Below are 15,154 nucleotides of genomic sequence, written 5' to 3'. Positions count from 1 at the left end.
TCCCTCCATCCCAGCTCCTAAATACCTTTGAGGTTCTGGGCTTCTGTGCTCTGCCTCCATCCAGCCCAACTTCCCCCCTCTCCACTAGCCGAGCTAGCAACCAGCTCCTGGCCTGGCCTATCCCCCCAAACACATCCTCATTGCATTCTCCACTGCCACAGCCCGGACCACATTTCCCCCCAGGCCTTCCCTGAATGGAGAGTCCAGGACACCGTTCCCTCCGCGTCCTCCTCCCACTGCACTCTGGACTTGTGGCCTCTGTCCTCAGCCCCATCCTTGCTCCACGGTTTTGGCCGTTGTCTGGTTCCCTCTGCCTCTCCCCAGTATCCCCTTGCCCCGGCATCAGACCCGTCCTTCCACAGCCTCCAGCTCCCATGGAGAGAGCGGGTTGAAAAATGAACAAATAAATTGATATTCAGGCAAAAAATTGCAAAGTTGTTTTCATCTCAGTGTCCCATAATTTTTAAAAAATTCAATTTTCTCCCAAAATGTGTATGGAAATTGTTCATTTCCCCCCAAAATTCCATTTCTTGGGAAACAAAAAAAACCTGTTGATAATGGTTTTGATCAAAATTTCAGGAAAACAAGTATCCAAAAAAAAAATGCCCCCCCCAACCAAAAAACTGACAATTCTTTGAGGGAAAAAAATTATTTTCGGAGGCGGGGAGAAGCCGTCTCTTCCTAACAAAAAACATCTGGTTTGAGAACAGTTGACCACCTCTAGCCCTGTGTCCTTTCCACTTATCCAGCCCCTGCTGCTCCTTAATCCTACGACAGCTCCTCAGTCTTCTCTTCACTATCGGCAAAGCATAGTTCTCTGTGGCAATTTGCTTAGGATTCATGAAACGTTTAATACTCAGTCAGTATCAAGGATTCCCGTGGGGCTTTCTAGCCACACAGGAATGACACCTGCTCCCTCATATCTGGCTTCCTAGGCTGCAGCTCCCTGCCTTTCTTCTCCGCTCTGTCCCATCTTCATGGAGAGGGGAAAGCAGGGCGGGTGGGTGGGAAGGAGTGGATTTAAGTTGGAGAGAAGAGAAGGGAGAGATGAAAAGAGTTCCTCACCCAGGGACATCAGGGTCTCATAGCTTTCCTGCATGACGTCCCGGTACAGGGCTCTCTGCCGCGGATCCAGCATCACCCAGGGCTCCATGGTGAAAGTCACCTCCTCTAACGTCACCAGTGACTGTAACGACAAACGCCCCCTGCTCAGTACCAGCGGCCCATCTCCCATATGTTGCACCTGTCACCGAGTGTCTGGCTCCTTGGAAAAGAAGTGGATCCAGCACCCCTATACCAGGAGTGGCCAGACCTCCCGATAGCAGGGGCTTTGTCTTATATACGCAGCTACCCTCCCTGCTCCCTGAAAAAATGAGTCCCAATTTTTTACTCTTGCTATCTGGTCACCCTAGCAGCACAGGTGTGTCCCATTGGGGCTAATCTGTAGAGACCCGGGAGCAGGACATCTGCTCGCAAAGAAGGGCTCCCAAGGAAGAGCCCTGCTGAGGTGCAGGGGGGAAGCTGCAGAGAATTAGAAAGGTTTGCTGGCTCTTTCTAGGAACAGGGAGAAAGACTCAGGGAAGGGGCAGGTGAGAGACAGCTGAGAAGAGGCTGAAAGAGGCAGGAGGGGCAGGTGAGAGATGCCTGAGCAGGGAGCGGGGTATGAGGTGTGTCGTTCAACTGCGTCGAAGGAGTTGTGTGTACTGGGGGGAATGGACTGTGTTTGGGGCTATTTTGTACCGTGTGGGATAATAAAGGGTAGGGGTAATATTGGATACAGGAGAACATGCGGTGGAATCTGAGAAGGGGAACCAGATGGTGGGGTGCCTGCAGGGCCGTGCCATGAGGGGGCATTTGGAGATGGTAACACCGTGACAACGTCCCTCAGAGAACAGGCCTGGCTTCATGCAGGTATACCAGGGGATGAATCTGCCGCGGCCTTTGCATGAACAGAGCCGGTCCTTTCGCTCGGGCCTAGACGGTGGCCCTTTGTCCCTGTTCATTGCAGACACACCTCCCTTGCAAATCAGCCAACACCACGCTGCCTCACCCTGCACTTTCCTCTCTTTGGCCGCCCCAGCTCCGTAGCTGCTGATCAGTCCCGTGTTTGGGACCCTCAGGGCTGGTCTAAACTGAAAACTTACATCAGTCTAACTATGTTGGTCAGAGGTGTGAAAAATACACACCCTTGAGAGATGTAGTGAAGCCAAGCTAACCTAACCTAGACAGCGTTAGGTCCATGGATGTGGATTAGCTACAGTGACGGGAGAACCCCTCCCATTGCTGTAGTGAGCATCTACACGGAAGCCCTACAGCGGTGGAGCTGCAGTGGTGTCACTGTAGTATTTAAGTGTGGATTTACCCTGAGAGCTCCCTGCCATACAGAGGAAAGGGCCGAGTCCCAGGTATTCCAGGGTTTATTCCTTTGACAGGTTAATGTCTACAACCTCCCCAACAGGCCCGTTCCCAAAATTCAGACCCGGAGTCACACAAGTCGCAGCAGGCTTGTCATGCCCTTTCCTCCCTTCCTTCCCCTGGTGCATTTACTGTCCTTTTCCTCCTCCAGCAGCAAGCTAAAAATACCCTCACTGAGCTGAACAGAACTTGCTCCATGCCCCAGGAGGGCTGGGAGGATCTGGAGCGAAACGGGGCCATTATGCTGCAGCCGGTCAGGCTGAGAAGGGCGACTGGGGAGGTTTCAGAAGGCACTTGAGTCCACTTCGCCCCCTAGGCTTTTTCCTTGCAGACAGACACTAGGCCGGGGTGGGCAAACTTTTTGGCCCGAGGGCTACATCGAGGTTGCGAAACTGTATGAAGGGCCGGGTAGGGAAGGCTATGCCTCCCCAAACAGCATGGCCGCGGCCCCCTACCTGCCCCCTCCCACTTCCCGCTCCCTGACTGTCCCCCTCAGAACCTCCGACCCATCCAACCCCCCCACCCACTCCTTGTCCCATGACCGCCCCCTCCCGGGACCCCCCGCCCCTAACCGCCCCCTGGGACCCCATCCCCTATCCAACCCCCCTGCTCCCTGTCCCTTGATTTCCCCGACCCTTATCTATACCCCCGCCCCCTGACAGGCCCCCTGGGACTTCCATGCCTATCTAACTGCCCCCTGCTTCCTGTCCCCTGACTGCCCTGACCCCTATTCACACCCCCACCCCCAACTGCTCCCCAGGACCCCACCCCCTATCCAACCGCTCCCTGTCCCCTGACTGCCTCTGGGACCCCCTGTCCCTTATCCAACCCCCCCCCCCCCTTCCCCTTACCATGCTGCTCAGAGCAGCAGGAGCTTACAGCTCAGGGGGAGCTCAGCGGCAGGGCAGGACGGTCCCGCGGGCCGGATGTGGCCCGTAGTTTGCCCACCTCTGCACTAGGCTCTGTCATAGGTGCTGAAACTAGGGGTGCTGGGGGTGCTTGGTTTGAAGTCATTTCCATCATTTAAAGGGTTTACAGTTTTGTTTAATGGCTTTCAGCACCCCCACTGTACAAATTGTTCCAGGACCTATGGGCTCTGCCTTGCTGGGAAAACGCTGAGGGCTTGTCTACACGACAGGTTATGTCGGTGTAACATATGTCGCTCGGTTGTGGGGGGGTGAATAAGCCATGCCCCTTGAACAATGTAAATTACACTGCCCTAAGCTCCGGTGTGGACAGCGCTATCTGGGTGGGAGAGCTTTTCCTGCCAGCATAGCTACTGCCTCTTGTGGAGATGGTTTTATTATGCTGACGGGACAGCTCTCTCCCGTCAGCTTAGAGCATCTTCACCAGACGCCCTGAGCAGCTGCCCCGCTGCAGCGCTTCAAGTGTAGACGAGCCCCCTGTGTCACTTTAGCAGACCCGGCCTCTCCCATCAGCACTAAAGCCACCCAAACATTTTAAACCCTGCCAGGAACAGAGTCTCTTACCCATGTGTTAGAAAAGAGCAGAACCCAAGAAGCCGCCTGTTTTGTGGGATTCCCCTTGAGCACAGGCAGAACAGCGCAGGGACCAGGCAGAACTGGCTTTTCCTCTCTCTCTGCTCCTCACCTTATTCATGAGAAAGTGAATCTGCCCAGGAATGCTGCAGTAAATGGGTCTGGGCAGGTTTGGCTCCCGGGGCTTCCCAGTGTGACACTTTCATGACTGGCAGTTCGGTCCTGCCCTGCTCCCCGGCAGAAGTGGCATGTGTGTGTGTGGGGGTGTTGTATGGTGCTGGGTTAGGCAGCCGGGGGGGGCTCTCTGCTCCCTCCGAACCCAACAGCAGCCTGCGGGAGGGTGATAACAAGCAGGGGGCTGAATAGGAGGGTCTATAACCTGGCCATGGGGACAGAAGGTGGGGGAGCGACTGAAAGGTGACTGGACAGAATTAGGGAGGCTGGTGGAGGAAGGGATAAAATGGGGGGGGGGCTGCCCCAACTTCCCTACAGCCCTCCCCAGATTCCTACAAGGCCCACCCTAGCCTGCCTCAGGATCCCCCTACACCCAAAACAACCTGCTGCCCCAATTACCCCAGACTCCCCACACGTTACCTAGGGCGCTACGGGCTGTCCCCTCCTCAGTGGCCTCTGACTCCCTGCAATACCCTGGTCCCCAGAGGTGCTCTGGGCTCATCCCCACCCCCCTTTGTTTGGGGAGATGTGGGGAACCCCCAGCACTGGTTCGAGACCTGGGGGAACCCCCCAAAGGGGAATCCTCTAACCAGGCGTCACTGGCAAGACTCGTCACCCAGAGACTGGGCGCAACACTGGGCCCCTTTGGGAGCCCATAATAACCTCCCTCCCCACTGATTGCCCCTGCTGCCCCTGCCAGCCTCTGCCCCTGTCTCCCTCCTGCCCCCTCTCCCCTCCCCTCGGGCTGGGAGACTCGGTCCTTGGCCCGGTCCTGGGGCGGTCGCTCTCCCGGCGCTGGCTCGGCTCCTGCCGGCGCTCAGGGGGGCAGAGCCGGGGGGGGGGCAGAGCCGGGGGGGGTCGGGGGGGGCAGCAGCTCCGGGACTCGCAGACCCCCGCCCCCCGGGAGCAGAGCTGGGGCGAGGAGGGGCCGTCGGTGCAGAGTCACTTTCCTGCCCGGCCCCGGCCCTTCCCCCGGGTCTCTCCCCTCACCTGCAGGCTCCGGCTCAGGGGCTGGTGTCGGCGGAGCCCGGGGCTGCCCCAGGGGCTGGTTCCACCCACCGCAGAAAGTCGCCCCGGCTGGGCCCAGAGCGGGGTTAATGCAGGTTTCAGACGCTCCGCAGCAGCGGCTCAGTCTGGGATCTCGGGTCACAATGGAGCTGGCGCCCGCCGCCACTACCAGTCACCCTGTCTCGCTCCGGAAACCAAACCCCGGTATCCGGGCCGGTGGAAACACAGGGCGCAGCCTCCCCTCCCCGAGCCAGAGCCCTCTAGAGGCTGCCGAGACAGACTCCGCTTTCCCCAGCCCCGCCGCTCCCTGGCAGAACCTCATGCTCTTTCCAGGTGCGTCTCTGGCTGCAGCCCACAGCACCATGGGATCCAGTGCCACACGGGCTCTCACCTAGCCAGGCACCCTCCTCCCAGCGGTGCTGGGACGCAGGCTACCCCCATGCTACAGCTGGGAAACCAGGCACAAAGAGTCTAAGTGACCTGGGATAAAAACATAAGGGCCCTACTGGCTCAGACCAACGGCCCATCTAGCCCAGTAGCCTGTCTTCCAACAGTGGCCAATGCCAGGTGCCCCAGAGGGAATGAACAGAACAGGTAATCATCCAGTGATCCCATTCCCAGCTTCTGGCAAACGGAGGCTAGGGACTCTATCCCAGTTCATCCTGGCAAATAGCCATTGATGGACCTACCCTCCATGAACTTATCTAGTTCTTTTTGAACCTTGTTATAGTCTTGGCCTTCACAACATCCTCCGGCAAGGAGTTCCACAGGTTGACTGTGCGTTGTGTGAAGAAATACTTCCTATTATTTGTTTTAAACCAGCTGCCTAGTAATTTCATTTGGTGACCCCTAGTTCTTGTGTTATGAGGAGTAAATAACACTCCTTATTTACTTTCTCCACACAGTCATGATTTTATAGACCTCAATCATATCCCCCCTTAGTTGTCTCTTTTCCAAACTGAAAAGTCCCAGTCTTATTAATCTCTCCTCATATGGAAGCTGTTCCATATCCCTAATAATTTTTGTTGCCCTTTTCTGAACCTTTTCCAATTCCAATGATGAGCGAGACAAGGTGGGGTGAGGTAATATCTGTTATTGGGCCAACTTCTGCTGGTGAGAGACAAGCTTTGGAACTTAAGCTATGTTTACATTGGTATTTTTGTGACTAAAACTTTTGTCACTCCAGGGTGTGGGGAAAAAACAACCCCTGAACCAGTAGTGTAGCTGGGGGGAAGCAGGGCAGTGGCCACTCTCACACTGAGCACAAATGGCACCTTTTTAATTTTTTGGTGCCTTTTTAATTTTTACTCACCCGGCAGCGCTCCGGGTCTTCAGCGGCATTTCAGCGGCAGGTCCTTCACTCGCTCCGGGTATTCAATGGCATTTCGGTGGCTGGCCCTTCAGTGCTGCCGAAGACCCGGAGCGAGTGAAGGATCTGCCGCTGAAGTACCACCGAAGACCCGGAGCACCGCCGGGTGAGTACAAGCGGCTAGCACCTTTTTTTATGTCCGCTCCCGCTGACAGAGCTATCATTGCTCGTTAAGGGTGGTTTAATTAGCCAACAGGAGAACTCAACACAGGAGACCTTATAGCGGCACAGCGCCATTGAAAAGTCTGTAGTTTGGACGTAGCCTCAGTCAGTAGACAAAGAGTGAATTGAACCCATATGACCCAAATGTAAGGCTGGCAACCCAAACCTCTGAGCCTTTATTTCCTTCCTAACTAAATTAGGCTTTTAACGTTTTTTTTAATATGTTTAGAATCTCCTTCCCAACCCTTCTGTGAGACAAAACATCTGAAAAGCCATGGCTGGATTATGCTCTTGTTTACTCCAATTGCTGTCCCACTGAAATAAATGTAAAGATGCAGGCTGTTGTTATCTTTTCAGGCTAAACGGCGCCAGCCCCTTGTGAGGCTAATTCTCCTCTGTCTTGACCTTGTTGTCCTCATTTACACTTAGAACCCAAATCAGAATTCTCCACTCCCTCACACACACCAGAGGCTTTTCCCCTTGTGTTGTCATTTACATCAGCAGTAGCACTTTAGAGATTGGGTTAAACCTTGAAGCATGAGGTTTACTATCCCTGGCAGAATGTGGTGGTGTTCATTGAAACAGTTCTGGATATTCTTGTTCGCCATATAAATCCTGCTGTGTTCTTGTCCTCAACAACTTCCTGTAGCAATGAGTTCTGCAGGCTAATTGCAGGTGGCACAAAAAAGTATTTCCTTATTGGTTTTGAATTTTCCCACCTTTTCATTTCATTGCATGTCCCCTTGTTCATTAGAATGGCTCTACTGGGTCAGACCAATGGTCTATCTCGCCCAGTATCCTTTCCTCTAACAGTGGCTAATGGCAGGTGCTTCAGACGGAATGAACAGAACAGGTAATCGTCAAGCGATCCCGCTTTCTTCCTTTGCTACAAGACAAGAAGAACAGAAATTCCTGCACTGCTAATCTGATTATCCACTTTCAAATCCCTTCTCAAAACTCTGCTTTGCTGGGATGTAAAAAAACCCTCAAACCTCAACCATGTTTTGGTCTTTTTCTGAACTGTAGAGACCATTGTCTATCACGCTGACCAATAGTGTCTCGGGATGGGGGGTGTTCAGGGGAGGGTGCGGGAAGAGATGGGGCAGAAGCAGAGCAGGGACGGGAAGAGGTGGGGTGGGGCATTGGGGGAAGAAAAGAATGGAGTGGGGGCAGATCGAGGACAGAGCAGGGGCAGGAAAAGGTGGGGTGGGCGTGGGGCATTGGGGGAAAGGGTGGAGTGGGGGTTGAGCACCCCCCAGGACAATTGTATTTCGGTGCCCGTGTCCATACCCATCTGATGTCTCTTGTTTCATACTAAGTTTCTAAGACGCTTAAGGCAGGGACTGTCTTTTTGTTCTGTGGGTAACGTCCGGGAGTAAGGCAGGGCAAAAGGGAGTCCTGATCAGAGTTCATACAAGAAGTCTGATCACGGTGAGATCCAATCCAAGGGGAAGGCACAGCAAGGGTGAGGCAGTGAGGCAGAGTCAGGTGAGGCCAAGTAGCAACTAGCAAGGCAATGGCCTGTTACACAGACAAGGCGAGTAGCAAAACAGGAAATTTATATAGAGTCGCCAGGCAATCAGGGCCAAAACTATGTGGCCAATCAGGAAGTGGGTCATAGAACCCTGGCAGCTGGCCCACACAAATCTGTGAGTTCCCAATCCCAGTGTGTTGGTGTAGCACAGTGATAAAACTGTAATATGTCTCCTCTGGCTCTTTGCAGCACACAATATTAAAACACTGTGTGATTTAATTATTAACCAATCTAAGTTATTAATCAATCTGGATGCTTTTACTATGTAATTAACCAATTAAGTTAGCAACTTGCACCAAGTTATTAATTTATTTGCTTTGAGAAATATATATATATTTCTGAGGTCTGAGTAGCACTGGTGAAACATCCCAGAGCTGTTTCCCGAAAACCCTGTGGGCCTGGATTCAAGATCAGCTTTTAACTGTATGCTTGTACAGCAACTAGTACAAGAGGATCCTGTTCTATGAATATGGCACCTCGCTGTTAGGACAATTATGTCCCCTTACAGTCATCTACTTTCTAGAGTAAACAATCTCAAAATTGTTTTTTTTCAAAATCAATGGCATTAATTAATCAGGGAGTGAAATACTATTCACAGCAAGGGTATCAGAGTTTGGCCTATCCCTAAGGATGATAGATTGACTGTGGATAGTACATTTTTCCTGGCAGATTAATTCCACAACAATTTTAAAGCCACTGGGAAAATATGCAAGTTGGATGTTTTTAAGCCATTATTAGATTGCTCAGCGCCACTTGCTCCTTTAATTTCATAGTCTGGCAATGTCTCAGTCCCACTTATTTAAAATAAAAAATCTGTGAGCCTGATTCCTGCTTGTAAACATCTTCTGTTGTGGGGCAGAAGGAGTCTCATATTAGACGCCAGGTTGAGATCTGACTGGGGGCAGGTTATCCCACATCTGCTATAGCAAAGCTCTGTCATCTTCTGGAACAGTCAGAGAACTGACTGGGAACTGACCCAGTCTGGCAATTCCTATGTTTCCCACATACTATTCAATATGAATATGTGTAGCAGAATCTGTCCTAAGTGTACAGTGGACACAGAAATCACCCACTGATGAAAGAACTACACCTACACGCAGTATCTTTCTTTGCTCCAGTCACTGAAAACAATGAATAAATGGCACTGGGCCATCACAGACTGTATTCTTCACTTTTTTCTTTTCTAATTACTATTATTTATTTGTATTACTGTAGTGCCTAGGAGCCCCAGTCAAGGGCCATTTGTGCCAGGTGCTGTACAAACACAGAACAGGAAACAAAGAGTATACAATCTCAGTTTAAGACAAGAGACAACAGATGGATACAGAAAGACAGACCTGGGAGTACAAGGAAACAATGGTACAATGTTGGTCAGCGTGATCAGCAGTGTTCTTAGCATTCCAGCAGCCTAACCACTATCAAGTTTCTTTGCCAGCTTCAGTAATGAAAAATTGTGTCCAGAGCAAAGCAACCTATTAAATATTTTAGTTCTCCTCCTGCCTTTAAGATTGTCTGTGAGATGAAACAATGTGAAAAGCACTTAGGCCCCGATTCAACAAACACTGAAGTTTAAGCATGCGAGAAATCTCAATTGACATTAATGGGACTACTCTGCGTTTGTGTTTGGCTGTATTAGGGACTGACAGAGTTTATCACCATGAGATCTAAGCACTGTGCATGGATTAAAGCAGTAGTCCCAAAACTTTTTCAGTCATGCCCCCACCTTACCCAGTCTGCGCCCCCCTGTCAGTCAAGAGCTGGGCCCAGTAACTGAGCTGCAGCCAGGCCAGAACAGTGGTCAGGAGCCGTGGCCAGGAGTAGAGCCATAGTCAGGGCCAACGCTGGAACTACACCTGGGGTCGGGGCTGAAGGCAGTATGGGGCTGAGTGGTGTTCCCTTCCTGCCCCCCGCCCCCGTGGGGTCTGGCCTGGGCCCTGCCGTGCCCTCCCAAATGTTCCTCTGTGCCCCCTAGTGGGGCGCACCCCACCGTTTGGAGACCACTGGATTAAACAAACAACAGTCAGGCTGCCTGGATGAAGTGATCTATTTAGGTAAAGTCTATCCTCTGATTTCGTATTGGTATAATAATTCAGATAGGGGTGTGATTTTTTTTTTTTTAACTGAAATAGTTATACAGGAAAACCTCAGAGTTACAAACACCAGACTTATGAACTGACCAGTCAACCACACACCTCATTTGGAACCGGAAGTACGCAGCCAGAGACCAAAAAAAAACCAAATACAGGACCGTACTGTGTTAAATGTAAACTACTAAAATAAAAAGAGAAAGCAGCATTTTTCTTCTGCACAGTAAAGTTTCAAAGCTGTATTAAGTCAATGTTCAGTTGTAAACTTTTGAAAGAACCATAATGTTATGTTCAGAGTTACGAACAACCCCCATTCCCGAGGTGTTCGTAACTCAGGTTTTACTGTACTGGTAAAATCCCTAGTGTGTAGGCAGTTATATCAGCACAAAAGTGCTTATTACAGTATAGCTTATTCCCCTTCTCATATGGGAATAAGCTATAACAGCATAGGCACTTGTATATTGGTATTACTGCCTCCAGGCTAGGGAGGTTGTTCTGGTTTAACTGCACCAGTATAGCTAAAGTGGTACAACTTCTGAGTGTGTATAGAAGGCCTAAGGCTTTGAATCATGTGCCCCTTCCCGTGAAGTATCTGGCCATTGATGCAGACGGAAATCGACAGACCACGAGTCTGACCCAGTGCGGCAATTCCTGCGCAGTGCAATGCGATTTCTTTGCGCTTGCAGCAAAGGGGCAAAAGGATCAGGAAGTCACTTCGCACCCAATAAAGAGGAGCCACTCTGAAATCTCTCACTCTCACCACATGTGCTGCTTATTCCGTTTATTTAAAAAATAAATAGATCAGTCAAAGCTAATTCTCATAGTCAGTGAGACCTAAACACCTGAATCTAGCCACAGTAGTAGCTGAGTTTGTAAAAGCATGAGGATTTCGCTTCTATACTCACAGGGGGCGGATCAGTGAATCCAGGCTAAACTATACTTATATTTCAGTAGCACCACTTGAGACCAAGGCCTCATTGCACCACGCGCTGTACACACAGAGACCAAGAGATAGTCCCTGCCCTACGCAGCTTACAATCTAGTAGACAAAAGAACAAGGACCATCCCTGTTTTACAGATGGGAACTGAGACCCATAGAAACTACATGCCATGTATTCAAAGAAGATTAAAGGAGTTGGGAACTGAGTTCCAGCTCTTCAAAGGTACAAGAGAACCTCACAGTTACAAACACCAGAATTCCAGACTGAGCAGTCAACCACACACCCCATTTGGAACCGGAAGTACGCAATCAGGCAGCAGCAGAGACAAAAAACAACAACAAAAAAGCAAATACAGTACAGTGCTGTGTTAAACGTAAACTACTAAAAAAAAGGGAAAGTTTAAACAAAAAGATTTGACAAGATAAGGAAACTGTTTCTGGACTTGTTTTGTTTAAATTAAGATGGTTAAAAGCTGCATTTTCCTTCTGCATAGTAAAGTTTCAAAGCTGTATTAAGTCAATGTGCAGCTGTAAACTTTTGAAAGAACCACCATAACGTTTTGTTCAGAGTTACGAACAACCTCTGTTCCCGAGGTGTTCGGAACTCTGAGGTTCTGTTGTACTTAGGTGCCTAACTCCTATTGAAATCAATAGGCCTCAGTTCCCAGTGGAATTCAGCTTGTTGTCTCCCATAGGGGACTTTGAGAACTTCCTGCCTAAAGTCACACAAGAAGAATATGACAAAGTCAAAACATGAGCACAGATACCTTGGGACCCAGTCCAGTGCCCCAACCGCTAGCTCAGTGATGCTCAGACCTCAGTGAGTTAGGAGCCAAATTAGTGATCAGCATTACTCAAAAGAGACACAGCAGTGTGAATTCATTGTTTCATTTACTATAGTACTTTATATTCAGGTTTAAACAGTATGACAGGGGAAATATTTAGTTTTCTATCTATCTATCTGTCTAATTCTCACAGTAAAATGACTGATCAAGCCTTATTATTTTATCAACTACAGTTGTAGTGACAGAAATCTTAATGTTATTTAAACCATGCTTATTCAGCCCTACATCCGCTCTTCATGAGCAAGGAAACACATGATCATAGTAAAAGCATCCTGACTGGTTAATCATAGAATCATAGAAGATTAGGGTTGGAAGAGACCTCAGGAGGTCATCTAGTCCAACCCCCTGCTCAAAGCAGGACCAACACCCACTAAATCATCCCAGCCAGGGCTTTGTCAAGACAGGCCTTAAAAACCTCTAAGGAAGGAGATTCCACCACCTCCCTAGGTAACCCATTCCAGTGCTTCACCACCCTCCTGGTGAAATAATAATAACTTATTATTATAAGTTATTATAATAGTAACTGAAATAATAATAACGTAGTGCATGTTTAATAACTTAATTGGTTCATAACAGAGTACAGTAGAACTCAGAGTTACGAACACCAGAGTTACAGACTGACCAGTCAACCACACACCTCATTTGGAACCAGAAGTACTCAGTCAGGCAGCAGTGGAGAAAAGACAAAGATAAAGCAAATACAGTACAGTACTGTGTTAAATGTAAACTACTAAAAAAATAAAGGGAAAGCAGCATTTTTCTTTTGCACAGTAAATTTTCAAAGCTGTCAAATCAATGTTCAGTTGTAAACTTTTGAAAGAACCACCATAACATTTTGTTCAGAGTTACAACCAACCTCTGTCCCTGGGGTGTTTGGAGCTCTGAAGTTCTATTGTAAAAGTATCCTGATTGGTTAATAACTTAGATCGGTTAATAATTAAATCACACAGTGTTTTACTATCATGTGCTGCAAAGAGTTGCCGGAAACACATTAAAGAGCCACTTGTGGCTTGTAAGCCCCAGTCTCAGTATCATCATGCTAGCCCAACCTTCCTCTGAACTACACCTCCCAAAAATTACTCATCGACTTGCTTAATTGCAGCCCGGTTTCTCACAATTAGGCCTGGAATTAAGGTTTTCAGGGAGAGCCGACCATGTGGCAAGTCGGAAGTGGAGGCAACAAACCATTCTTGAGTTAGAAACTTTCAACTAAAAGTCGACATTTCTAATCAGGGTAGTTTATTTTAATGCTCTGGAATTCAAACAAGCCTAATAATGGGACCTGGAATTCAATCATGGTGGCAGCATGGTCTAGACCAGTGTTTCTCAACCTTTTCAGGTTGGCAACCCGGACACAGGGTGATGCTGGCCTTTGAGGGAGTGGGGGCCCGTGTGACTCATCAGGGGACTCCTCTCTCTCGTATGCAGGAGTACGCTGAGAACACGAGAGGCCCAATTCAGCTCTGTGTTGTGAAGCTGCGCTCCCCCCAGACTGCAAAGCTGTATTCAACTGGAACAAACACCAGGTCCAATACAGGTGTACAAAGAGGCAGTACAGGAAGAGATCTTCATTTCCAGGTGTTCCGGGTGAAGCCGGTATGTCCAGCTATGGTCAAGGTTGACTCCCAAGTATGTGACAGCTGGAAGGAACGACAGTGACTGTCCTGGGCCATGGATCGAGAGGACCCCTCATCAGGCTTAAGAGAGGCCATGTGGGTGTTAAAGGTGTGAGAGACCTGATGAGTCAGGGGGCAGGTGAGAGCTGTCAGAGATCAGGAGACTGAAGGAGGCCTCTGGGGAAAACCGGTCATTCCATCCAGCTGTCACATACTTGGAAATCTAACCCAACCATAGCCGGACATAGCAGCCTTACTGTACTGTACTTGCTTTATTTGTTTATTTAGGTCTCTGCTGCTGCTTGATTGTGTACTTGCGGTTCCAAATGGGGCGTGTGGATCACCGGTCAGTTCCTAACTCTGGTGTTCCTAACTCTGAGGTTCTACTGTGCTTGCAAACTGAAAAAACCCATTCTTCACACAGCTGTAATCACAGCATATTAGTTAAGAAGTACTGGCCTAGTGGGGTGGGCACTAGGCTGGAACTCAGAGCACCTGGGTGTTATTCCCATCCCTGCCACTGGTCTCCTGCATGACCTTGGTCAAGTCACATCCTCTCTTTGTCTTAGCTGTGCAGTGAGGATTTATAGGCTGTCCTCTCTGTATCTGTTTTATTTAGATCATGAGCTCTTTGGGCCAGGGGCTGGCTCTCTCCGTGCCTAGCACAATGGAGCATCTATGTCAATTTGGGTGCTATTGCAATGTTAATAATTGGCTCTGCAGAGGATAACGTGTCCTGTGTAGAGCTGGGCAAATTTTGGGGGGGACAAATAACTTATTCAGTGAAAAATACCTGAAACTATTTACAGATGTGACACAAATAGTTTCAGCTATTCACAAAACGAAGGAGTTGCTGTATACAGAAAGGTGGTTACCCTTCCCTTTATATTTATGACAGGGGACATGATGGGGGATCATGTCAGGGTGCTGCTGGGGCATGGGGCTAACCCCAAGGACCTATGAGGGACCCACACTGGGTGGCTGGAGGATGGGGTTCACACCAGAGGGCGACGATGCTTCTTGGTGTCTCATTCGCCTTTCTACCCACACACATGGAGAGTCTGTGCTACCCGTCCTGCGTTTCTCAGTCACTGCTCGCACGCTGATCCTCACTCTTCAAAGTCACCTGCAAAGGGATGTTTTAACATTGAGTTTGTGCTTTTATTTAAAATGATGTATAAAGGAAACCTCAATTTTAAAAATCCACCTCCCCTGCTTTTTCTGAACTGGGCAATATCAGGACATCTGAATCAGACGCCCTGAGCTTTGCTGGCAGTTGGAGGCCTGAGACATTTGAACTGTGAGCTCTCACATATTCACTGAAGAAGCAGAGTGTCGGACCGCTAACAAAGACATGTTTTCTCCCAAATGTTCAGTTTTCACTGGATTTGAATAAAGCACAACAAACCGCAAATCTTCAAAACCCATGAGTCAGGTCCCTCCCAAGATCATGAGATTACCTTGCAGATCATGAGATAGATAGATAGATAGATAGATAGATAGAT

General features: G+C 49.3%; 1 protein-coding gene across 10 annotated transcripts in view; it reads right to left on the bottom strand.

Moving 5' to 3' along the window:
- Window positions 1–15,154, bottom strand: part of LOC311530554 (uncharacterized protein) — a 37,486-nt gene that overhangs the window by 6,329 nt on the left and 16,003 nt on the right. For 6 of the 10 annotated variants that reach the window (XM_084647316.1, XM_084647315.1, XM_084647317.1 and 3 more), the window contains 2 exons: window positions 14,622–14,775; window positions 1,066–1,186 (listed from right to left, as the gene is read on the bottom strand). In XM_084647316.1, coding sequence (XP_084503442.1) covers window positions 1,066–1,186; window positions 14,622–14,681 — 181 coding nt within the window. In that variant the 5' untranslated portion in view covers window positions 14,682–14,775. Of the gene's footprint in view, window positions 1–1,065; window positions 1,187–5,078; window positions 5,283–14,621; window positions 14,776–15,154 lie in introns of those variants that run through there. The other 4 variants (XM_084647318.1, XM_084647322.1, XM_084647319.1 and 1 more) reach the window with 2 other exon arrangements.

The sequence above is a fragment of the Lepidochelys olivacea genome (assembly GCF_965140295.1).
Source record: "Lepidochelys olivacea isolate rLepOli2 genome assembly, chromosome: 14".
NCBI lineage: Eukaryota > Metazoa > Chordata > Testudines > Cheloniidae > Lepidochelys > Lepidochelys olivacea.
The sequence above is the reverse complement of the archived record's forward strand: the minus strand, read 5'-3'. Positions and strand labels throughout refer to the sequence as shown.